The 25993-nt window shown below is 49.9% G+C and overlaps 1 protein-coding gene across 1 annotated transcript in view; it reads right to left on the bottom strand.

Moving 5' to 3' along the window:
- Positions 1 to 2285: 2285 nt before the first annotated feature.
- Positions 2286 to 25993, bottom strand: part of FCRL6 (Fc receptor like 6) — a 29464-nt gene continuing 5756 nt past the window's right edge. Inside the window, exons 3-11 of the mRNA XM_047839869.1 lie at positions 11178 to 11198; positions 9482 to 9748; positions 8799 to 9083; positions 8374 to 8652; positions 7888 to 8028; positions 4947 to 5012; positions 4242 to 4310; positions 2491 to 2522; positions 2286 to 2414 (exon numbers count right to left, since the gene is read on the bottom strand). Of these exons, the coding sequence (XP_047695825.1) occupies positions 2286 to 2414; positions 2491 to 2522; positions 4242 to 4310; positions 4947 to 5012; positions 7888 to 8028; positions 8374 to 8652; positions 8799 to 9083; positions 9482 to 9748; positions 11178 to 11198 (1289 nt within the window). The remainder of the gene's footprint in view (positions 2415 to 2490; positions 2523 to 4241; positions 4311 to 4946; positions 5013 to 7887; positions 8029 to 8373; positions 8653 to 8798; positions 9084 to 9481; positions 9749 to 11177; positions 11199 to 25993) is intronic.

Raw genomic sequence — 25993 nt, forward strand, 5'->3', positions numbered from 1 at the left:
GTCAATAGAAGTGGGGGTGGGGAGGAATTCTGGGGGAGGAGCATAGTGGGAGGGGGGCGGAGACCCGGCCAGGCGTGTATGTAGACCGAGTCTGTGTGTGTGTAGGGTGGGACTTTTCACCTATCTGGGTCAAAGGAACTGTTTTTCTTTATTTTCCCATCCATCGCAGACCCATACTTTTGTAGGATACAATAAAAGCAATGTACTAAAAACTAAAAGAAAAAGAAACATACAAAATCTAAGCGCTTTTTTTTAGGACTATATTAAACAAACAAAATTGCTCCGTCAGGGTGCTATAAAAGGGTGTAAGTTCTTGCTTTTCATTGTTCCCCGTAGCCCATCCTGGGCCGGTAAAGACCATCCCCAGCTGGGCCCCGTGTCGCTGGTGTAGGGCAGAGGGCAAGAGGCGTGAATTCTCAGGGAGGAGGCGGTCCGTGGGGATGACCGGCAGGGCCGGCTCCTTCCGGGTCCCCAGCATCAGTGTCTCCTTCATGAGCTGTCCTGTCTTTGACCGGACTGTTTACGAGGGGCCCGGCCCGTTTATAGAGGGCGCGGCAAGGCTTGGCTTCTACAGTTGCTTCCTGATTGACCAGATAGGACCCTGTGCTTCCAATGACCTGGCATGTGCTTCTCGGCCTGGCAGACAAGAAGCGACGGGGAGGGGCCCCGGTGTATCCTGGATGTGGATTGGAACAGCCAAGAGAGAGATGGGGAAGAGGAGGCAGAGGCTGCGGAAGAGGAAGGTCAAGTGGGGGGAGGGAAGGAAGAGAAGGCATAGGGAAGTGAGAAACGCCAGCACATGCGTTGGCCTAGTAGCTCTCTGGGCCCCCTTGTGTCATCCAGTGACGCTCCAGAAGGCGAGTGGACAGAGGTATTCCCATGAAGTTTGGAGGCAGACCAGGCTTTTTAGACTTTACTGGGCAATACGAACCGCCTAGAAATCTTATTTTCTTTTAATTTTTTTTTTCAACGTTTATTTATTTTTGGGACAGAGAGAGACAGAGCATGAACGGGGGAGGGGCAGAGAGAGAGGGAGACACAGAATCGGAAACAGGCTCCAGGCTCTGAGCCATCAGCCCAGAGCCTGACGCAGGGCTCGAACTCACGGACCGCGAGATCGTGACCTGGCTGAAGTCGGACGCTTAACCGACTGAGCCACCCAGGCGCCCCTAGAAATCTTATTTTCAATGCGGACTGAGATTCAGCAGATGTGGGGTTGCCTCTGAGTGGCTACGTGTCTATTAAGCTCAAGGATGAACCCTGACCGTGTCCAGCTCCGGGAGTCCGGGCCGGAGTCCTCTGAAAACGTGGACCTCTTCCCAGGAGAGGCGGGCGGGGTCTGCGGGACCCCACTCTGTGACCCGGGAGCAGGGACCCGGAGGGAACCGGGGTTCGGAGGAGAAGCAGGGATAATTGATCTTCCTAGTTACTAGTGCGACACTCTCAGCGTCACGGAGTGTGGGCTCCACAACCCCAGACCAAACTGAACCAGCAGGCACTACAAGCGATTGGTATTGGTGAATAATATTGATGCTTTTCTATGGACAAATACGTTCTACCAGCATGCATCTTTGCAAACACAAGGGGTAACAGTTTTCTGCGGTGCTCCCCACGGGGGGATTCGGGGCAGGCCTCATTCCATAAACGTGGGTAACCTGGGAGCCTGGAAGGGGTGTGGACAGAAACGGGTTGCATGCGAAGGCAGCGTTCTCCGGGCCTGGGGGGGGGGGGGGGGCTCTGGCTCAGGAGTTAAGAGTTGTGTGATATTGTGGGCTCTAGGCCCTTTCCCCCGACCCTTGATGCCCCCGAGCCTCTGAGAGGCCCTCAGCCCTCTGGTCACTCAGGGGCCTCAGCAGAAGCTTGGAAGTTGGAAATGCTTTATGGGAGCTGCCCAGGGCCAGCCCTCAGGGTGTGCAGATTAATTCTCTCCGGCAGGGTGAGGCCAAGCACATCCATGGGGACCGAGGGCTGTGGGAGAAAGCACTTACAGATGTGTAGACAGAAGGGATTGCAATGCTTCCATTCGTGTGAAAGAAAACATCTGTGGCTCCCGTGTCCGCTCCCCTCGTCATGAGTGAGTGCGGATGTCCCTGCCCACACGCTGCCTGTTCTGCTCAGAGGGGGGCTCCGAGATCATTTAGGCGCTCCTCGAGTCTCCTGGGGACCCTGGCCAGGACATGGGGCTCCCTCACTGCCGGACTCAGGGACTGGGGACCTACAGAAGGGGCTGGGGTCCCCGCTGGCCTCCTGGGGAGCACCAGAGGGTGGTGTTGGGGGGAATGCCGTTAATAGTGGAGAACCTCCTCGAAGTGACCAGGGAGGGCCTTGTGGGTCCTGCTTCTCGGATTCCGTTTCGCGGCTGGAAGCTCACCAAGCTGTGATTGTGCCACCTCCGTGTAGATGACAGAACTGTCCTGTGGGAGAGGCGGGTCGGGATCAGGAGGCAGATGTAACACAGAGGGTGGGGGGAGGGCAGGGGGCCCAGCTCACCTGAGTCCCCGAGGCTGAGGCAGCAGGCCCGGCTGTGGGGGAGAGAGAAAAACACTCCGGTTAGGGTGCCTGGCTCATCCGTGCACCTGCAGCCCACCTCCTCCACGCTGTCTTCTCTTACAGAGCACGGACCAGCCCAGGGAGTGCTGCTCCCCCTTTCGCCTCTGGGGACCCCTCGTTCTTCACCAGACACAGGAGGTCTGGGTCTTTCCACCTCAACCACAGCCCAGCCATGTGACTGCGGGCCAGCCACTCAGCCCTGGGACCTCAGCTTCCGTAGCCAGGGAGAAGGGAGGGGGTGGTCACAGGGATTATAAGGAGAAGAAAGAGAGATGAGCCTATCAAAGGTGCCTTTAAAACAGCTACTTCATTAGACAGCTACCATGCACCAGGCAATCCTTCCGGTGTGAGCATTATATTTATTATATTAATCTCACACCAATCCTGCAAAGTAGCGATGATTGATTCCTTCTCCAATTGAGATGAGAAAACGGAGGCTCAGAGTGGCTGATATTCCCTGCGGTCATGTCTGTAAGAAGGGGAACTGTAGACAAATATCAAATCTTTGCATACGTGAAGCATTCTTCCAATGATAGAAGATCCAGCGTCCCCTTCCTGTGAATCTTGGAATACAATGGCCTTTCCTGACTCTGGGATTCCGAACCCCTTGCCCTCCCATCAGGGAGAGCCTATCATGAGCTGGGAGGAGGCCACCCGGCCCTGAATCATGCCTTCGCCTTGTTGCCCTGCTGCGATTAAAATGGCCACATTTCCTTATTGCAGCCAGTGAAAACCATATTTGGAGGTTGGCTTCTTTTTTTGTCTCTCTCGTGTTCAAGTCCCCGTCGTGACTCTCCTCTGAAATGACCCGTGTCTATGTGCGTGTGCCTTCCCGTCTACCCGGCCATGCTAGGGTCCTGGGGAAACTGCACCTGAGTCCAAGAGACTCCTTGTCTGTCCACTTCCCCTGGTGCCCTTCATGGGAAGGAGCAGGAACCCCAGGCTGATTCAAACCCATCGTACAGCCCAGGAATAGAAATAGCAGCAAAACAAGAGCTAGAAGCTTCCTGGTTTTGAACACCTGTGGCACAGCAGATAACCTGTAAAGTGTCGAGACCTCAGTTCCATTCCTAGTAATTTAAAATAGCCTTGCAAAATTAAGCGTTATCTCCATTTTTTTTATACACTAGAGAGCTTAAGAGAGAGAGCTTAAGTAACTTGCCCGGTAGCAGCACAGTGAATACACAGAGTCCAGTTTCGAACTCAGATCCGACTGACTCAGAAACCCATACTCTCCCCATGACGCCATGTTGCTTTCCACCCCCGTTGGAGGGATGACTAGCCTTTCCCTGTCCCTGCCATCTGATTCTGCTGTCGGTGGCCGGAGCTCAGGGTCTCGGCTCCTCTAAGAGCTGGGACTGTCCTGCTGAGACTTTTACTCTGGGGCAAAGGCACACTGTGTTATTCTCTCTCTCTTTTCTTTGTTCCTCCACAGTGCTGAGAAAAAGGCAGAAACACTCCCTAGTTAGGGTGGCAACGGTGGTGGAGATGATGTGGAAGACAGTCATTATGGTGGACGTAGCGTTTTTGGGGGGCATGGTGGTGATGGTGGGGGTGGTGATGGGGGAGGAGGTGATGATGATAATCGTGGTCATGGCACAGCGGTAATGTTGATAGTGATACTTCACTCCAGGCCCCAAACTTCCCCTTTACATTGGCAAAAATGTCCAGTTTCATCCAAGAATACTCACCTTTACTCTTCCGGGAGGTTGCATACACTATAGAGTAATCATCATCTTCATTCTCATTCTGCCAACGAACTGAAAGAAGGAATGGGGCTCGAATAGGACCCACCTGCTCTCCCACCTCAAGACCCCTGTGTCCTGAAGACACCTATGGAGGGAAGCCAGTCGGGGGCTCTGTCATGGCGGTAGCTGGGAGTGGGTGGCAGCCATTAATGTGGGATACCCATCTTGGCAGAAGGTGCCCGCCCCCACAGCAGGTTCCAGTAGCTTCACCAGCCCCAACTAGAGGTTTAAACTCCTTTTCTGTAAAAAAGAGTCAACCCTTGAGGCTTTGCAGGCCATACGGCCTCTGTTGCCTCCACTCAGCTCTGTAGTGTGAAAGGAGCCATACACAAAACATATACAATGTTCTTCACAAATGCAAAATTGTGTGGTGAACTAGATTTGGCCCACGGGCCAGAGTTTGCCAACCGTTGGTCTAACCTCTCCACGCCCTCTCGTCGGAGGCCGGGCTTCCCTCCTACCTCCCTGTGCCTCCACCGGCTTCGTGGCACTGTCCCCTCTAGCTCTCCCCAGAAACCATCCGCTTCCTTCCCCGATGACCGATTCCTGAGACTTGGGGGCTCCCGGGGGGCTCATTCTTGCTCCCCTTCGGAGGCCCTCCTCTGCCGTCCAGGACAGACCATGCGTGGTCCTTCTGGAGGGACTTACCTTCGCCATACAGTAGGTCCTGCTCTCCACCGGGCGCTGGGGGTAGATTCTGAGATGGAAGGGACTCTGGGAGATACAAAGGCGCAATTTGTTGAGTTCCCTGAGAAAGTGTGCTGGAAAGTAGGGGGTAGAGAGTCTGAGAGAAAGAACGTCGGTGGAGGCTGCTGGAGGTCTGAGTCTGGTTTGTTTACGAGGGCTAATTCACAGGTCTGGACACGGTTAATTTTTATGGGATGTTTCCTTTGAAAAATACCCTAGAGGGTAGCATGGCCCCATGGGAATCACAAGCCGGGAGGAAGTAGGGTCCCCAAGGATGGGTCACGTCCCCTGCACGGAGAGGGCCCAGATTCACCAGTCAAGCTGCTTTACAGAAGAAGGAGAAGCTGATAACTGTGACCACCCACTATGTGCAAGACACTGGGCCAGGGAGTCCAAACACGATGTCTACTTCACGGCACAGTGGCTAACCCCGTGCCCAGCACATAGCTGGACGGCAAAAGAGCCTCCCTTCCTAACCCTTCGGGGTCTGAGAGTCTTTTTACAACCGTCTTGCGAAGGTCGACCCTATGATATCACGGTATCATACGTAGTATTATGGAGGAGGTGACTGAGGCTGGGAGAGGCGACTTCTCCAAGGTCATACAAGGTGAGGGGTAGGGACAGAATCTCAATCCAGGTTTATATGCTTTTTCTCCACTGGCGTGCTGCCTATGTGAAAGCGGGTGCTTCCAGAACCTTAGAGATTAGCTCCTGGGATAGGAATTGGGCCACATGTGGATTTTAGAGCACCTGCTCACACCTGGTGCCCAGGAAATGTCCATTAGCTCTGACAGCAAGAATTTTCATGTTTTGAAAATTGCCTTGCGAGATGCAGCCCGTTGGGCATCTTTGGTGGCGGCATGGTTTTTGCTTGTCGAAGAAGTGGCTAGGTTATCTGGAGATGGTTAAGAATCTTCCAGAACAGGGTGTGGGGGATGAAGCTGTTGATCTACAGCTTTTCTCGGGGAGCTTTGGAACCGGGCCCGGAGGTGGTCTTCCGTGTGATACTCTAAACGTTTTGTGTCGCTGAGCTTCTGAGATAGGAGGACCGCCACCAGAAGCCCTATTTTCTCCGGCGACAGGTTCCTTAATACAATAGAACCCAGCTGCTCCCGGGTTGGCAGTGGGGGTTGGGGGAGGGGGAGCCTGGACCGTGCAGGGGCAGAACCTCCACGTGAAGAGGGAGGCTTCTTCCTCTTGAGGACCCCTCCCCAGCGACTCCCCCCACCCCCAACTGCACTGCCTTGTCTTTAATGTTCTGACCCAGAGATGAGTGGACAGAAACAGAAACACCCGTGTTACCGACACCAGGTAAATGGCCAGGCCCTTTGCAGAGGGTTTTGTTGTAGACGCAGGGATGCTAGAAGTCACACGTGCAGTGTTGGTCCGCTATTCCAGCTGCCTCCCCATCTAGCTCTGGGCCTGCCTCCACCTGTCTCCTGCCATCCGGGTAGCTACACCTTAAAGCAAGATAGCCTGCATGGAACCTTGACTCAGGACTAGAGGGAATGTTCGTTGGACAAAGACTGATAAGTCAACAAGGGGAGAGGAAGTTGGAGGCTGGCCCGAGCCCTAAGGCAGGGGAGAGGGTCCAGGGCTAGGGAGAGGCCCTTTCAGGTATCCTGGCTGGTGCTCAGGGAGGAATGCTTTGAGTGTATGACTGGGTGGTCTTTCTCACGGAGTGGTCTGGCCCGGCTCCCGAAAAACTCATCGCGAATTCCTTAACAGAAGGAGCTGCCAACTTGAATAAGTAAACCCAGCTTTGGAGGTCCGTGGGAGCAATCGCGTTTTCCCTTGGCAAGTGGAAAATAAGAATGCTGTCCCTGGGGAGGAGGGGGTGGGGTGGACTTGAGTCTCAGTAGGTGGGTTTGAAGGCCTAGGAGGAAGCTGGGATCAAACAGCTTTGGCACCGATAGGCCTTCCCTTAAATGTGGCCTGAGGCGAAGAAAGATTAGAATAGGAATAAGTGTGGAGCCACCCAAGGTGATGGCTGTGGGAGCCCCCGTTCCTGCTTCATCGTCATGACCGGACAGGAGAGGAGGAGGGTCTCCCAACATCAGTGGGCTCCCTGGAAATGCCATTTATCTGATTGCTTTCCCTTTTTCTCTCTATGGGTCCCACTGCATCTGAATTCTAACCACGCTTCTTATTTTCAGCGGTTCCGACGGGAGAGACTAGGGGACGTGTGGCAGGAGAAGGGGTGGTCTGGGGAATCTGCGTCGACTAGACGGAGAATGTACTGAGCGCCCACCAAGTGCCAGCCCAACACGTCACCTGTCAGGTAGCTGTCATCAGCCAAAATGCTCACAGTAACCCCGGGAGGGAGACACTTCACGAACTGGCCCGAGGTCACAGAATTAGTAAATAGTGGTGTTGGGAGCGGGCCATTGCTTGGTCCTCTCCACCGTGTTCCTTTCGGATGACTGAATGTCCCCTGGGCACTCACCTCGGGCTTGGCGCTGGACAAGAGGGGTGTGTGCGCACAGGTGCACAGACACGCATCGGGCTTCTCATTTTTTCTCTCTCCTCTGCTGAGCTTAGTGACAGAGGGTTGGAGGCCTGGGGTTTCCCTGCTATATTTGCAGCCACAGATTATCTTTCGAAAGTGAAAGAATCTGATGGCGCTTGCGTTTGGCGGGTGAGAATTCCTCTGCTTGTGCCTCCATTCATGCCCAAGCGTGCAGTCGTGTGTTGTGCACATCCTTGGGTGACTGCGTGTGTGTGCGTTTTGGAAGCTGTAAGGGTCCCTCCGTGGACTACTTTGGGTGACATGTAAAGAGAAGTCCCTCCTCTCACCCAACACCCCGGAAAAGGAAGCAGCTGGCCCCGGCAGGCCTTCCAAAGGCTGGGTAATGCCCGGCATAGGGATTCAACCACCAAGAAAGTCAAAAAGGTTACTGACCAGCTTTTCTCCAGGGTCTGAAGCAAGCCAGAAGCGCAGTGGCGATGACCAGCACACCAAGCAGGCTCGCGGACAGCCCGGCAACCAGCCAGTGGGGGCTGTTGGGGGCAGACAAGCCCCGGGTAGGGGTGACCATGAGTGCTGAGGATGAAATTCAGAATTGTACCCCAGATGGACAGAAAGAGGCAGAATGGCTAGCATCAGGGGGGATGGCGTGGCCTGGGGAGCTTTGCAGATGGAATCAGGGATGGCCCCGAGGACGCCAACAAGGACGGGCAGCCGTCTCACCCACCCGCCACCAAGGATCTCCTGTTTTCCCTCCAGGTCCAGTGGACGGATACTCTGAGCAGCGTCCAGGCTCCGTCATGCAGTGCCTGCTGCGGGCCCAGCTTCGTGCAGGGTGTGGGTGGGGGGCACACGGAGGGGTGGGACCTGCCCCCTGCCAGCTTGCTGGGGCTCAGAGCCCAGCTGGGGGACAGGACGTACCATCCAGGGAGAGTATTTTGGGCTCACTGGTCTCTCCGGAAACATAATTCTCTGCCCGGCAGGAGTAAATGGCATCCCGCTCTGACGTCACGGTGACCGGGAAGCAGGTGGCTCTTCCATAGGGAGATGAGATGTTCCCTAGGATCTTCCCGTCCAGGTAGAACAAGTACGAGATTGGAGGGGAGCCCTTCTGGGCCTCGCAGAGGAGCTCCACCATGGCCCCCACAGCGAGGCCGGTGGGGCCAGGTCTCAGGGTGAGTAGCGGCTGGGACACAGGAACTGGGGCAGCACAGAGGGGGGAGGCTTAGCTGTGCCACCCAGGCCCCTGGCCCCTCCTCCCCTGGGGATCCCTCCCCATAGGCCCACGGGTCCCGTTGCCCAAAGCCCAGGCCCCTGGGGAGGGTCTCCATTCCCTCCCCACTCACCCTGCACCCTGACTTCCAGCTGGGGGCTCTGCTTCTGGGCCACACCACCCTCAAGGGTGGCCCGGCACCAGTAAAGCCCAGAGTCTCTCTCCTGGGCTCCTGGGAGGTAGAGCTCCGGGTGGGGGCCCCAGTCCTGCAAGGTGCTGGCATCTCTGTGGAAGGAGAAGAGGAGCCTCGAGGCCGACTTCTGGGGGTGCAGCTTCGTCTGGCATCTCAGGGTCAGCGGGCTCCCCTCACGGAGCTCGGGAGAGGGGACAGCGCTCAGCACAGGAGGCGGGAATGGCTCTGGGGAGACGTGGGCCCAGGCTCAGGGGGGGCCTCCAGAACCCTGAGTCCCCAGAGGCCGGGGTCCAAGCCAGAGCGCATCCCAGGTCACAGCCCCACGCCCCAAGGGAGACCCTGTCATTGTGTCCCAGGACCCGCCTCCCAGCTATGACCCACACCGCCAGAGCCTCTCTGGAGTCCCAAGCCAAAGCCAGAGGGCCGTAGGGGTCAGCTGGTCCCCAGAGGGGAAGGGTCTGGCCCAGGCTGGTTCAGGGCACTTCCTTCCCCTGGCTCTAGACGGGGGCCCTGTGGTCGCCTGGCATCAGAGGCAGCCAGAGGGACAGCTGCTGACCTCTAGAGACCAGATCCCTGAACAGCATCCCAGCCCCACCCCCGACCCTCCTGAACTGGTGACTCACCTTGGACTTGAACCTTGACCAGCTCTGAGGTTTGTCTGCCCAGATATGGGACGTAGGCCACCTTCCCAGAGCAGCTGTACTGGCCGCTGCTTTCCAGGGTAGCCGTCCCCATGGACAGGGACCATCTGGTCTTCGGGGTTTGGAGTAATCTTCCGTCTTTGTAGAACTTCACCTGGGACAGGACCTTGTTGGCCGATCCATGACATCGCAGAGTCAGGGCGTCTCCCTCGAACACGGGGTCTGGCCAGGCTCGGAGGTGCAGCCAGGCTGTGAGACAGGGAAACAGGGTGGCCCCGGAGCCACACACTGTGTGGCCGTTTTCTCCCTCTGTCCCCACATCCCCCCCCCCCCAAGCCCGCCTCAGGTCTCCCCCTGGGGACACAGGCTGCTGGATGGCACCTGTTGAGCTGCCCGCCCCCCAGGCCTTCCTGCCAGACCTGGGCGGGGCCTCTGCTTTCCTCTCCCCTCCCCTCCTCCCCTCCTTCCTCTCCCCTGCCTCTTCTCTCTACTCCCCTCCCACCCTCCTCCCCCTGCCTCTTCTCTTTGGCCTTTATCCCTTGCATTTCCCCTCCGCCCCTTTTACTTCGCCCTTTCGACGTTGCCAAGCTTGGGTCCAGTTGAATTCCTTCTATCCATTGTCCTAACTCCTTCCTTCTCACCCAATCCTCACCTCCCTAGACTGGTTACTTGCCCCCTGGCTCCCCCAGTCGAGCCTTTCTGCAGCGTCCACCTCTGAGAACAGCTGGCCCCGGACCGCCAGCCAGAAGCCAGATGGATGGATGTAGGAAGTGCCCGCCAGGGCTCGTCCCTCCTGCCTTCCTTTCAGGCCCCTGGCCTCTACCTCCTCCCCCAGCAGGGAGTTTCGTTTTCACCATGGTGGGGAGGGATCTGTCCTGTCTGTCCTCATTCCTAAAATGCATTCTATGGCCTGATGTGGACAAGAGAAGAGCTCCTGGGAACCCCAGCCTGAGTCTGTCCCTAGGCCATACTTCTTTGACAGATCAGACACCATTGGTCCCAGAGAGTCTCAGGAGCCAGGCCTGATAAACTGAGAACAATAATGAAGAATCAGATAGGGACTTCCGGTATATCCTGCCTTTGCCTCAGTCCTCAGGACCCGCCCCTGGAGCCTCACGGGGTGACTGAATGACGAGCCTTGCTTTTACTCCTGTTCTGTCGAGCAGAGCTGAGCATGGCTTTGAGTTCTGCCCAGCAGCCCCCATTGCCTCCGGAACCATAGAACATGTCCTTGGAGGTGAAGATGTTCATAGGTCAGGCTTCTTCCTACTTGATAGAAAGCTCCGTGAAGGTCAGGATGGACTAGAAGGCAGAAGGAGCTGAGGGTCAAAGCTGCCTTCTCTGAACATACAAGGGATGGAAGGGAGTCCAGGGCCTTGCTGAGTGGAGAATACAGGAGCTCCAGAGCCACCCTGAGAGGGACAGAGGCCAGTGCCACTTACAAGGGAATAGGATGAGCCCCAGAGCCACTTGCTGGGGCTTGAGCCACCTAGAATTATCCTCAGCCTGAGAACAGTGGAGTCCCAGGTCTCATTTCTGCCTGGGTATCAGCCAGGGCTCCTGAGGAATGGGCCTAGTATGCTGTTGTGAAGACGCCTCCGGGGGACCCAGTGGCCCATCAACTAAGTTTTGGTCCAGAGACACACTTGGAGATGGAAGGGACATACACAAGACTCACCACTTTGCCCAACACAGGGAACTGTAAGAGAACAGAGTGATAGAATTAGGGTAAATAATAGAAACTTTTCACAAAGAGGCCTGTCCCCTCAGGCATGGGTGCTCATGTCCATTCAATAAACCAACCACCCAGCTCCCTAAGCACCTATTCATCCAACTACCCAGCCACTCAACCACTCAGCTACCTAGCCATTCAACCACCCACCCAGCCACTCAGTCCTTCAGTCCCTCAACCATTCAGCCATCCAAGCACCAAACCACTTAGCTTTTACGTTGGACCCAGCGCCTGGAACCCTCTGCTCCCTGTCTCATTCAAATGTCGCTTCCTTAGGTGGTTCTGGGGCTCCCCATTGAAGGACTTCTCCCCAACCCCTATTATAACACCCCACTGTACTGTCATCAGAGCACTTATCTCTATTTGAAATTATCTTATTCTTTAAATTGCCTACTTGTTATCAGCCGCCTCACTCTGTCTGGAACGTAAGCCCCACGAGGCGAGATTTGTTCACGGTCTTGTCACCTATGTCTCGGACCCGTGCCTGGAAGGGTCAGTGTTCAACAAGCATCTACTGAATAAATGCTTTCCTCTGTGCCCAGCCACGTGGGGCAGGGCACGCGACGTGGGAGACACAAGAGTGGACTCTTGCACTAGTGGGTCTGAACGCCTACCCGCACCCGCAGAAGAACTCAGAGAGCAGACCTGGCGTTTCCTGCGGCCAGATCTGTCTACGCGGCTCTGGAGAGTAGAGCCTGGAAGTGACGGCTGAGGGAGGTGAGGAATCCCCGGATGGGCGGGTCAGATGGGACGGGTGAGGGGATAACACACAGGCCAGTGCATCACGCACTATGCTTGGACTTTTATATGTGGTATGAATGTTTTTATTTATTTTATTTTTTTAAATGTTTATTTATTTTTGAGACAGAGAGAGACAGAGCATGAACGGGGGAGGAGCAGAGAGAGAGAGGGAGACACAGAATCCGAAGCAGGCTCCAGGCTCCGAGCTGTCAGCACAGAGCCCGACGCGGGGCTCGAACTCACGGACCATGAGATCGTGACCTGAGCCGAAGTCGGATGCTCCACCGACTGAGCCACCCAGGCGCTCCATGGTATGAATGCTTTTAAATGAATGAATATTTGAAGAGCATAGGTGGCCCGGGAAGAGAGGCCAAACCACAAAGTGATGACAGATGAGGTTAGACAGGTATGAAAGGCACAGGGGATGGCATGGGGGGGGGGAGGCACAGCTGGGCGTGAAGTGGTGGAGAGTGTTCTAGACTGTGTGACAAGGGGTGAAGCAGTCAGTGGCATTGGGCGAGCGTGGTCGGGCCGGCCGTCCTCAGGCAGTTACTGTGTCCTTCACACTGACATGTCCTAGGTGCTGTGTAGACATGGAGGAATGTGGGAATGGCCTTGGGAGGGCCATTGAAGACCCTCTCACCAGGGGCTTGAGGTGTGGCTGTTTGGTGTGTTGAATCACTCGCTGTCACTCTTGCTGTCCATGTGGCCTGGGACCCAGACGGAGGCTTTTAGCCTCAGTTCTCTGCTCAGCTCGGGATTAGCTCAGCCACAGGCTCAGTGTGTACAGAATTATGAGTCTTTCTTGTCAACCCTCTATCTCCCACTGGGTCCATCTAAACATATCTCTTGGAAACTTTTTTTTTTAAGTTTATTTATTTGAGACGGACGGACATAGGACGAGCTGGGAAGGGGCTGAGAGAAGAGGAGAGAGAATCTCAAGCAGGCTCCACGCTGCCAGCACAGAGCCCGAGGCGGGGCTCAAACCCATGGAACCATGAGATCATGACCAGAGCTGAAACCAAGAGTTGTGACGCTTAACCGACTGAGCCCCCCGGGGGGCCCCTAAGCGCATCTCCTCCCTGGGCTTAGTGCAATGGGAAACACGCAGGGTTCGGAGTCATGTGACTTGAACTGGACTCGTGAATCCACCTCTTTCTATGTGAACTTGGACAGCTCATTGAAATTCCAATAGCCTTGAATTCCTGGTCCCGTCTACACAGTGGGAGCCGTCACAGCCATTTCTTCCCTGCAGACTGTTTGAGTAGATTACTGTGACCCACCACCTGGAAAAGTGGTTACCGCGTTGACTGAAAGCAGAAAGGAGGCCTGACCTCAGAGTGACTAATACCTCGCAGTATAGTGATGTCCCTCTTCCTTTTCCCTCCTCACCCGCAAAACACCTCTGCAGCTTCAAAGTGATGAGTAAACAGGAGTGAGGGCAGTGAAGCCCTACAACCAGGGAGGGGGCATCCAGAGAGCAGAGAGACACTTCAGATGAGCTTGTGTCCCCAGACCCCATGAGACCTGGGAGCTGTGCCCGCAAAGCCGGTGCCTGTAACGAAGGCAGTGGGCAGTGGGGCGCACAGAAGGGCAGCGGCCACGTTACAGCACTTCCTACAAAGAGGGCCATGGGCTGAAGATGAGGTGACAACACAGCCAAGAGCTGCCGTTGAATAAGCTGCACAACAGAGTCCTGGACAATGGAGGCCACAGCCCCGCTGACCTTGGCACTACTCAGGCCATGGTGGGGGGCGGGGAGGGGAAGGCACAGCGCCTGGTCCACTGACAAAGGGCATCGAGCCCAAGCAGACCAGGCTGATGAGCAGGGCCAAGAAACCATTCCCCACTCGAGGAAGCAGGGACACAGTAGTCTCCAAATATTTGATGGGCTAAGTGTAAAAGAGGGAAGAGACTTTCAGGTAGAAGTGAGACTAATTCAGAGGAAATGAGAGAGACCAAGGAAGCAGATTTCAGCAAAGCGCAAGGGACTTTGTCACAATCGAGCTCTAGGACATTGGAACCCGCTGCTTCGCCAAGCTATGGCTTCCGTGGTGCTAGGGGTGGCCGTGACGTGGAAGCCCAGAGACACCTGTCATGGACGGTGTGTGTGTCTACGGGTGGTGGGTTCCAGTCCTGGGGCTGAACCTGGCTGATGCTCAGCTCAGAAGGAAATTAAGTCTCATCTCCTAAACTTCAAATCACCTTTAACATACGGCCGTGTCCCAGCACGTTCAGGGCCAGGGGCCCCTCGCCTGTCGAGTCCCTGATGGCCAGTAAGAGTAATGGGCACCATTTATTGTGTGAACACGCCCCACCAGGCACTTTAAATGAGTTTTATTTTCCAGTCTTACGTGATTAGAACCCAACCAGAGTCCTGCCCGAGGCATCCGGGTGGGATGCAGAAAGCATGAGTCTGGCAACAAGTGGAGTTGGAGTTGTATTTCTGTTTTGCTCTTGTTGCCAGAGCAATTCTACACAAGTCTCTTAACCTTTTTGAACCTCAGTTTCCTCAATTGCTTAATAGGGACAAAAAATACCCACCCAATAAGATTCGAAAGGTTAGATGAGATAATGTCGAGCAGGGTGTTTTCTCTGTCTCTCTGCCCACATCTAAGAGGAAATAGCAGCTGTGCACTTATGGTAACTCTGTTCCTCCACATCTAGCCATGGGGTCTCCATTTTAGGCTGGTCTTCTGGGGTCCCCAAGCATCACGCATGACCCTGTCGAATCTGGGTCCTCTACCACTCTGTCCCCTAGTCAGTCAGCTTTTGACTCTCTCCTCTCTTGCTTTGGTCTTCCCCATCCAGATACTGGGTTCCAAACGCTTGGGCTTTATCCAGTCAAGTCCAAGGGCTGTTCCTTTTACAAGGTGGTGATTTGCCCATGATGACCTTTCTTCTGGAATATATCCAGGCACTAGGCCATCCTGACCTTGTCCAGTATGACCATTAGACCTTTTCCCTTGTCCAAATGGCCATTTGTAAGCACACAGGGTAACAATGAGATGGGAGAAGGAAGAGCATTGGGCGGAACAAGTGTTTCTTTACAGGGTCAAATACCCACAAATCCTGTCCAGGAAGAGATCACGTTTAGGAATGGTTTGCTTTTCTGGTTCAATGAAAACAAACAAAGAAACAAACAAATGAACAAACAAACAAACACAAAGTATTGGGAACCAGTTTAAAATAAAAAGTAAGTCAACTCAGAAATTGTAATGTGAAACATATGCCCAGAATTGTTTCTTCTAAGTGTGGCAGGGTGATAGTGGCTGAGACTGAGTTGAGTCGGGGAGGCCCAGTGGCCCTCTCCCCACTCTAATAATCCTCTACCCTTGGAGGACCAGTCCCTTCAGTCTCTGGTGAGGGTGACGGGTGGCCCCTGGGGAGGTGGCTTAAAGAGAGAGAGATAGATCAGAGAGAATGGATTTGATTCTTTGAACCATCCCCAAGGACCAGTCAGACCTGAAACAGACCTCCCCACCACAATCCCCAATAGAGAGAGGCAGGAGGAGGATGGCCAGTTTTAAAGGGCTTGAACACTCCAGACAAAGCCTCTTAATCAGGTGAGCAGCCTGGACATTGTAGAGTGGTTCTAAAAAAATGCGGAGGTTTCATAAAAATTTATCTTTGATTTCTTCCAAAGTTTATTGATGTATTTTGAGAGAGGGAGAGAGAGAGAGAGCTCAAGTGGGGAGGGGGCAGAGAGAAGGAGAGAGAGAAGCCCAAGCAGGCTCCACACTGTGGGCTCAGAGCCCACATGGGGCTCGAGCTCACGAACCATGAGATCACGTCCTGAGCTGAAATCTAGAGTCAGATGCTTAGCCGACTGAGCTACCCAGGTGCCACCCAAAATACTTTTTGTGAAAGCCCACCTTCTACTGCTGAGCAAAATGCACAGAACTGCATTCTCCCATTTCCCTGGTCCTTCAGCCCACCCCTGCCCAAAGCCTTCCTTCTTCCATAACTTCATTTTCCTTTTGAGGCAGCCTGATGAGTAACTTAACCTTATTTCATGGGGTAAACATGTGGGTGGACCTCAGAAGGTGATTTTCTGCCTCCTTAGTTTAGCTCTGATACACTGAAGGCCTGCCCTACCAAGGAGCCAGGAAAATGTGATGGGAAACATCAGGGAAGCCCCCCACCACACCCCATGTGCACACACTCATTTCAAGCTCCAGCCATAAAACCCACTTGAACCTGGAAAGAGGGAAATTAGGATTCCCATAAATGACTTACAGTCTTTGGTGCCCAGGAAGTAAAGCCCATGCTCGGTGACTTACCGAAAAACAGCAGAACCCTGCAGAGCAGCATGGGGCCTGGCCTGGCACAGAGCGGGGATACAGGTCCGACCAAAGGCAGACGCGAAGTCGGGGTGGAGGGGAGAGCTCTGAGCCACAGGCCCAGGGGTGGGTGAGTGACCCCTCTGACGTAGGTGGTGTTACTGCTTCATAGTCTATATAGAGGAAGTGGGGAAGAAACTTCAAAAGTTCAAATTTCCTCTCTGGTTGAGGGGGTATTATTTAAGTGAACTTTCTTCACCATGAAGCATGAAGGAGTCAGGGAATTTACTAGTAAGCACTTTTGAACATTCTCCATGGCTTCGAAAAGCTCGTGCTAGTGAACCAGGATGGGACATGGCTATGGGAAGATCCAGAGACTACCAGAATTTGTGTGATTTCAGCATCACTTAGCTTGCAAGGCAGCACAGTTCTGGATACACTAAGATCCGTTCCCTACCTTGAGTGACCTCCAGTTCTCCAAGCTTCCTTCCTATCCAAGGAGAAATGTGTTTGGACACTGCAATGAGGTGGAAAAGAGGAATCCTGAAAATGGTCCACAAGACCATCAGAGGAGCTCAGAGATCGATGAGGTCAGAGTAGATCAGGCTAGAGTTTCTGAATCTGAGGTTTTAAGACTGTCAGGCTATTATTTTGAGAACTAGTCCTTAAAAAGACACCATTGAGAGAGCAATTAGGCAAGCCACAGGGTGACAAGATATTTTCAATACATATGACTGAAAAAGGACCCATATCCAGAATATAAGACTTTCTACAAGTCAGTAAAAAAAAGACAGACAACCCACTAGGAAAATGGGCAAGATAATTGGGTAGGTAATTTACAAAAGCAGACACCTGAGCACCGAATAAACAGAAAACGAAGCTTGACTTCATAAATCACTGTAGAAACGCAGATTTAAACTAAATGAAAACACTATATTCCCCATAAGAATGGCTAACACTGTTAACATAGACAGCCAAGTGCTGGTGAGGATGTAAAAAGCAGCCAGAACTCTTGTAGACCTCCGGTAGGAGTGTAAATTGGTACAACCACTTTGGAAAACTGCATGGCAAAATCTCCTAAATGGGTTATACGAATACCCGATGACCCAGCATTTTTGCTTCTAGGTACATACTGAACAGAAATGCATATGTATTGGCACCAAAAGACATACACAGGACTGCTCACTGCAGCATAACTTTTAATAGATAAAAATCTGGAGGGGCGCCTGGGTGTCTCAGTCCATTAAGCATCCAACTTCAGCTCAGGTCATGATCTCATGATTTGTGAGTTCAAGCCCCACATCGGGCTCTGTGCTGACAGCTCGGAGCCTGGAGCCTGCTTGGGATTCTGTGTCTCCCTCTCTCTCTGCTCTCCCCTGCTTGCATACTCTCTTTCTCTCTCTCTATCAAAAATAAATAAACATTAAAAAACATAGATAAAATCTGGAAGCTACTTAATGAGCCCTCAACAGAGAAGGAGGCCATGAACCCTTATCTCCTTTGAAGACAGGACATGTGAGTTTAAACTGAAGCGTGGAGGGCCGGGTTAAATACCAGGAAGCAGTTTCTGAGAGGAAGGTTTTTCTCAGAAGTCCTTAGGTGAGAAGTTCCATGGAGTCTGGAAAGAATTCCATGTGCTTATTGCCAAAGACAGGAATGGAGAGTGTGACCTTTCTAACTTTTTGTGTTCTAGATTTTCTGATTGACTGGAAATGGGAAACCAATCCGACAATGACAGGCAATTCTTTCATGACTCTGTTGATCGGGAGAGAGGTGCACTTAGCGAGGAAGTAATGTAGGAAACCGGTGTCTTATCCAGTCTCCCTAAGATGGTAACATTTATGCATTTCCCTTACTGTTCTCTTTCCACCAGATCTCTTGACTTGAGTTGTCTCCACTCCACCTCTGCTCAGCTGCAGGTCCAGAGTGTGGGGCAGCAGCTCTGCAGGGCTGCAGCTAGAGTAGATGGGGCAACCGCAAACGGTCTAGCTTGCAAGCACTTACTGTGCTTTGCATGCAGAACAGTTGAGGCCTCTACCCTAGCTGCTTCTATTTTCACCAGGTTCTAGCAGTTTGGGCATGTGAACTCTCCCTGACTTCTCACTCTACCCTTGAAGAATGAGATGTTGCTGCAATTTTATTTTATTTTATCTTATTTTTATTTTTTTAGTGTTTGTTTATTTTTCAGAGAGAGAGAGAGACAGAGAAAGAGAGACACAGAGAGAGAGAGAGAGTGGGAGAGAGACAGCACAAGTGGGGGAGGGGCAGAGAGAGAGAGAGAGGGAGACACAGAATCTGAAGCAGGCTCCAGGCTCTGAGCTGTCAGCACAGAGCCCGACGTGGGGCTCGAACCCATCAACTGCAAGATCATAATCTGAGCCAAAGTTGGACACTTAACCAACTGAACCACCCAGGAGCCCCAGATGTTGCTGCAATTTTAAAGGTGTTAGTGGGATTTGCTCTCCAAGCTGAGCTGGCTGCATACCATTGCTTTGGGGATGAAGGTGGGATGCTGCTAGGTTAGGAATTATCCAGAACCCAGACTGACCTTGAACTGAGATGGAAATGGGTTGGGAGAGGGATTAAAACCTATAATACTAAAACTCTAAGGGAAATTCGGGGTTAAAAGGAGGTGGGGAGGAAAATGGGGGCGAGGTAATTCTCATCCAGATGGGTTTATAGACTTCATAGATACATATCAAGCATTGCATCCCCAAATGTCGGAATACACATTCTTTTCAGGTGTGCATGGAACATTCTCCAGGATAAGCCACATGTTAGGCCACAAAACACGTCTTAATAAATCTGAGAAGATTGAAATCATATCAAAAATCTTTTATGACCATAATGGTATGATATTAGGGATCAGTTGCAAGACAAAATTGGAAAAAAACATAAACATGGAGGCTAAACAACATGCAAGTAAACAGTCAATGGGTCAATGAGGAAATCAAAGAGGAAATAAAAAAATACATTGAGATAAATGAAAATGAAAACAACCTTCAAAAATCATTGGGATGCAGCAAAGGCAGTTCTAAAAGGGAAGTTCATAGTCATGATAGGCTTACCTCAAGAGACAAGGAAAATCTCAAATAAACAATCTAACCTTATACCCAAAGGAACTAGAAGAAGAATAAACAAAGCTCAAAGTTAGCAGAAGGATTGGGGATAATAAAGATCAGAGTGGAAAGAAATGAAACAGAGACAGAAACATAGAAAAGGTCAATGAAACTAAGAGCTGGTTCTTTGAAAAGAAAACAAAGTAGGTAAAACTTTGGCCAGACTCATCAAGAAAAAAAGGGAGGGGCCAAATAAATAAAATCAGAAGTTAAAGAGAAGTTACAATTGACACCATAGAAATACAAAGGGTCATAAGATAGTACCTATGAACAATTATATGCCAACAAATGGGACAACGAGAAGGAATGGATTAATTCCTAGAAACATATAATCTTCCAAAAATGAATCATGAAGAAATAGAAAATCTGAACAGACTGATTACTAGTGAGGAGATTGAATCAGTAATAAAAAAAAATTCCGACAAAGGTCCAGGATAAAACAGGTTCATGGGTGAATTCTACTGAACATTTAAAGAAGTATTAATACCTACTCTCAAGCTATTCCAAAAAAATTGAAGGGGAAGAAACATTTCGAAACTAATTTTATGAGGCAAGGATTACCCTGATACCAAAACCAGACAGACACCACACACACACACACACACACACACACACACACACATTACAGGTCAATATCTCTGATTAACATTAATACAAAAATCCTCAACAAAGTATTAGCAAGCCAAATTCAACAATATATTAAAAGGATCACTCACCACGATCTAGTGGGACTTATTCCAGGGATGCAAAGATGGTTCAATATACACAAATCAGTCAACATGATACATCACATAAGCAAGATGAAAGACAAAAATCATGATCATCTTGAGTTTGTTCAATATTCACAAATCAATCAACTGTGATACACCACATTAATAAAAGAAAGGATAAGATCCATATGATGCTCTCAATTGATGCAGAAAAAGCATTTGACAAAATATAGCATCGTTTCTTGATAAAAACCCTGAATAAGGTAGGGATAGAAGGAACATACCTCAACATCCTAAAGGCCATATACAAAAGACCCACAGCTAATATCATCCTCAATGGGGAAAAAGTGAGAGTTTTCCCTGTAAAGTCAGGAACATAACAGGGATGTCCATTCTCACCGCTGTTGTTTAACATGGTACTGGAAGTCCTAGCTTCAGCAATTAGACAACAAAAAGAAAGAAAAGGCATACAAATTGGCAGGGAGAAGTCAAACTTTCACTCTTCGCAGATGACGTGATACTTTATGTGGAAAACCTGGAGGACTCCACCAAAAACTGCTAGAACTGATACATGGATTCAATAGTCACAGGATCTAAAATCAACATACAGAAATCGGTTGCATTTCTATACACCAATAATAAAGGAGCAGAAAGAGAAGTCATGGAATAGATCCCATTTACAATTGCACCAAAACCCATAAGGTATCTGGGAATAGGCCTAAGCAAAGAAATAAAAGATCTGTACACTCAGAACTATAGAAAGCTTAGGAAAGAAATTGAAGAAGACACAAAGAAATGGAAAAACATCCCATGCTCATGGATCGGAAGAACAAATATTGTTAAAATGTCTATACCACCCAAAGCAATCTACACATTCACTGCAATCCCTATCAAAATAACACCAGCATTCTGCACAGAGCTAGAACAAACAATTCTAAAATTTTTATGGAACCAGAAAAGACCCCAAATAGCTAAAGTAAAGTTGAAAAAGAAAATCAAAGCTGGAGGCAAAACAATTCCAGACTTCAAGCTGTATTACAAAGCTGTGATCATCAGGACCATGTGGTACCGGCACAAAAACAGACATATAGATCAATGTAACAGAATAGAGAACCCAGAAATGGACCCACAAATGTATGGCCAACTAATCTTTGACAAAGCTGGAAAAAATATCTAATGGGAAAAAGACAGTCTCTTCAGCAAATTTTGTTGAGAAAACCGGACAACAACATGCAGAAGAATGGAACTGGAGTGCTTTCTCACACCATGCACGAAAACAAATTCAAAATGGATAAAAAACCTAAACATGAGACAGGAAATTATCAACCTCTTTGACCTTGGCCACAGCAACCACTTACTAGATATATTTCTGGAGGCAAGGGAAACAAAAGCCTCCCTCACTGGGACCTGAAGATAAAAAGCTTCTGCACAGTGAAGGAAACAATCAGCAAAACAAAAAGGCAACTGATGGAATGGGAGAAGATATTTGCAAATGACACATCAGATAAAGGTTAGTATCCAAAATCTAAAGAACTTATCAAACCAACACCCAAAAAACAAATAATCCAGTGAAGAAATGGGCAAAAGATATGAATAGACACATTTCCAGAGAAGACAATTCAGATGGTTAATAGACACATAAAAAGATGCTCAACATCACTCACAATCAGAGAAATACAAATCAAAACCACAACGGATACCACCTCACACCTGTCACAATGGCTAAAATTAACAACTCAGGAAACAACAGGTGTTGGCAAGGATGTGGAGAAAGGGGAACAGTTTGGTACTGTTGGTGGGAATGCAAACTGGTGCAGCCACTCTGGAAAACAGTACAGAGGTTCCTCGAAAAATTAAAAATAGAACTACCCTACAACCTAGCAATTGCACTACGAGGTATTTATCCAAAGAATACAAAAATGCTGATTTGAAGGGGCACATGTGCCCCAATGTTTATTGCAGTGCTGTTACAAATAGCCAAATTATGGAAAGAGCCCAAATGTCCATTGACTGATGAACGGAAAAAGAAGATGTGATACATATATGCAGTGGAGTATTACCTGGTAATCAAAAAGAATGAAATCTTGCTATTTGGAACAATGTGGATAGAACTAGAGTGTATTATGCTAAGTGAAATAAGTCAGAGAAAGACAGATACCTTATGATTTCATTCATATGTGGAACTTAAGAAACAAAACAGAGAAGAGAAGGGAAGGAGAAGGAGAAGGGAAGGAAAAATAAGACAAAAACAGAGAGGGAGGCAAACCATAAACGATTCTTAAATACAGAAAACAAAGTAGGGGTTGCTGGAGGGGCGTCAGGTGGGGCGATGGCCTAAATGGGTGATGGGCATTAATGAGGGCACTTGTTGGGATGAGAACTGGGTGTTATATGTAAGTGACGAATCACTGAGTTCTACTCTTGAAAACAAAGTTACACTATATGTTAACTAACTTGAATTTAAAAAAATAAAAAAAATCATGATCATCTCAACAGATGCAGAAAAACCATTTGATAAAATTTAACATCCATTTATGATAAAAAAAAATCTCAGCAAAGTGGGCATAGAGGGAAAATACCTCGAAATAATAAAGACCATTTATAAGCAACCCACAGCTAACATCATACTCAACAGTAAAAAGCTGAAAGCTTCTCCTCTAAGATCAGGAACAAGACAAGGATGCTCATTCTCACCATTTTTATTCAACATATTATTGGAAGTCCCAGCAACAGCTATCAGACAAGACGGAGAAATAAAAGGCATCCAAATTAGAAAAGAAGCAACACTGTCACTATTTGCATAGATGTAGAAAATCCTAAAGATTGCACCAAAAAGCTCTTAGCACTAATAAATGAATTCAGTAAAGTTGCAGAATACAAAATAAATACACACAAATCTGTTGCATTTCTATACACTAATAAGGAACTATCAGAAAGAGAAATTAAGAAGCCAATCCTATTTATAATTACATCTAAAAGCATAAACTACCTAGGAATAAATTTAACCAAGGAGGCAAAAGACCTATACACTGCAGACTCTAAAACATTGATAAAAAGAACTGAATAAGACACAAATAAATGGAAAGATGTATTGTGCTCATCGATTGTTAAAATGTCCATGCTACCCAAAGCAATCTAGAGATTCCGTGCAAGCCCTATCAAAATACTGATGGTGTTTTTCCCAGAACTAGAAAAAATAATGCTAAAATTTGTATGGAACCACAAAAGTCCCCGAAGAGCCAAAGCAAATTGAGGAAAAACAAAGTGAGAGACATAATGCTCACTGATTTCAAATGATACTACAAAGCTACAGTCATCAAAACAGTATAGTACTTGCACAAAAATAGACAGAGGGCAGTGGAACAGAATAGAGAGCCCAGAAATAAACCCACGCTTTGTCAAGTTAATCTTTGACTAAGGAGGCAAGAACATACAATGGGGAGAAGACATTTCTTCTTTTCCATCTCTGTTCCATCTCTTCAATAAACCGTGCTGGGAAACTGGACAGCTACCTGTAAAAGAATGAAACTGGACCAGTTTCTTATATCATACACAAAAATAAACTCAAAATGGATTAACGACTTAAATGTACAACCAGAAACCATAAAACTCCTAAAGGAAAACACAGGTAGTCAGCTCTGGGTCATTAGTCTCAGCAACGTTTTTTGGGGTGTGTCTCCTCCAGCCAGGGCAACAAAAACAAAAGAGTTTGACTACATCAAACTAGAAAGCTGCACAGCAAAGGAAATCATCAACAAAATGAAAAAGAAACCTACAGGGAGAAGATACTTGCAAATGATGTAACTGATAAGTGGCGAATATGCAACATATATAAAGAACTCGTACAACTCAATACGTAAAAGATACGAACAATCTAATTTAAAAATGGGCAGAGGACCTGAACAGACATTTCTCCAGAGAAGACCTCCCGATGGCCAACAGACACATGAAAAGATGCTCAGCATCACTCATCATCAGCGAAACGCAAATCAGAACCACAACGAGATACCACCTCACACCTGGTTGGAAGGGCCTTCTCCAAAAGAGAAGAAATAGCCAATGTTGGCAAAGACGAAGAGAAAAGGAAATCTTCACGTACGGTCGGTGGGAATGCAGACTGGTGCAGCCGCTGTGGATGACCCTGTAGGATGACCATCCTCAAAAAATTGAAAATAGAAAGACCTTACAGTCCAGCAATTCCGCTTCTGGGTATTTATCTGAAGAAAACCAACACGTTAATTTGAAAAGATACACGCAACACTATGTTTATTGCAGCATTATTTACAAGAGCCAAACTATGGAAGCAACCTAAGTGTCCACTGACAGATGAAGGGACAAAGAAGCTGTGGTATATATACCCACTGGAGTCTTACTCAGCCATAAAAAGAAGGGACTCTTGCCATTTGTGACAATATGGATGGACCTAGGGAGCATCATGCTAGATGAAATAAGTCAGAGAAAGGCAAACGCAGCACGTTTTCACTTAAGTTTGAAATCTGAAAACTGAAACAAATGAACAGGGACAACAACAAACCTGAAACAGAAAAAAACTCAGAAAGAGAAGTGTCCGGTGGCCGCCAGAGGGGGAGGAGGTGGGCAAGATAGGGGAAGGGGACTAAAAGGTACAAACTTAAAGTTATAAAATAAATACGACAGGGGTACCATGTGCGGCACGGGGGATCCAGTTAACAGTTTGTAACAACTCGGTGTGGCAACCACAGATGGTGATCACTTCATAATGTCTAGGTCGTGCACCTGAAACTAGTATAATTTTGTTTGTCAACTACTCTTCAATTTGTTAATTTTTTTTTGAGAGGGGGGCGGGTGGTGATGAGCAGGGGAGGGGCGGAGAGAGAGAGGGAGAGAGAGAATCTCCAGCAGGCTCTGTGCTGTCAGTGCAGAGGCCGACGGGGGGCTCCATCTCACGAACTGTGAGATCATGACCTGAGCCGAAGTCGAGAGTCGGACGCCCAACCGACTGAGCCATCCAGGCACTCCCACTTCAGTTTTAAAAGTGGTGGTGGGGGGTGCTTAAACCTCAGTGTCCCCATCACTCAGGGTCAGCCGTGAGGGACAGTGGCTGTTGAGGACCAGAAGGTCAGTCCCACTCATAGGAGGCTGGGGGGAGAGAACCACAGCCCAGATTAGGGGCAGCTCTGGGTGCAGAGACAGCGTGTTGGGCCCTGAAACTACCCATCTGAGCTTAAATCCTCGCTCTGGACCCCAACCCGCTGAGGGCCGGGCTGCGATTGCAACCTCTGTGCATCTCCGGGTCCGTACCTCCGGTGGATGCATGGTTACCTTTGCATCGTAGGGTTGTTGTGAAGGTTCCGTGAGACAAAAACGTGAGAGGCCCCTCGTGCTGCCAGAGCTTTCTGTGGCAGTGGAGCTGTTCTCTGGGCTGTCTGATCAGAGAGGGAGCCAGCCCGGAAGCCTTGAGCCCCCGACCCTGCCTCCCCCGTCGGCTTTTACTAGAGCGTCCCAGAGAGGTGGGGTGATGTGTGCGAAGGTACTCAGCCACGAAGCCTGCCAGGATCCGGGCCGCATCCCTGGCTGCGACCGGAGGCCCAAGGCAAGACCCGGAGCCATTTCCTGAGTCTGAAAAACAGCAAGCTGCAGAAAGGGGTCGGAAGCCTAGTCCTTAGGACAGAAGCTGGGAAGACCAGGAGTCGATGAGGATGGAGCCGGACGGAGGACGGAGGTCTGAACTGGTCTGTAGGGGAGGACTCGCCGGGAGGCATCTGGTCACCACACTCTCCCTCCCAGCCTTGTTCTTGCTCTCCTTCCTTCTGGCAGCAGCTGAAGAGAGAGGCCGAGGGGCCCGTGGAGAGAGCGTATCAGGTCTGCAGCGACCCCTTGTGGCCACATGGACAGCAGGGAATTCGTCCTGGAAGGTGGCTCGCCACCCA

The sequence above is a fragment of the Prionailurus viverrinus genome, chromosome F1 (genome assembly GCF_022837055.1).
Source record: "Prionailurus viverrinus isolate Anna chromosome F1, UM_Priviv_1.0, whole genome shotgun sequence".
Classification (NCBI taxonomy): domain Eukaryota; kingdom Metazoa; phylum Chordata; class Mammalia; order Carnivora; family Felidae; genus Prionailurus; species Prionailurus viverrinus.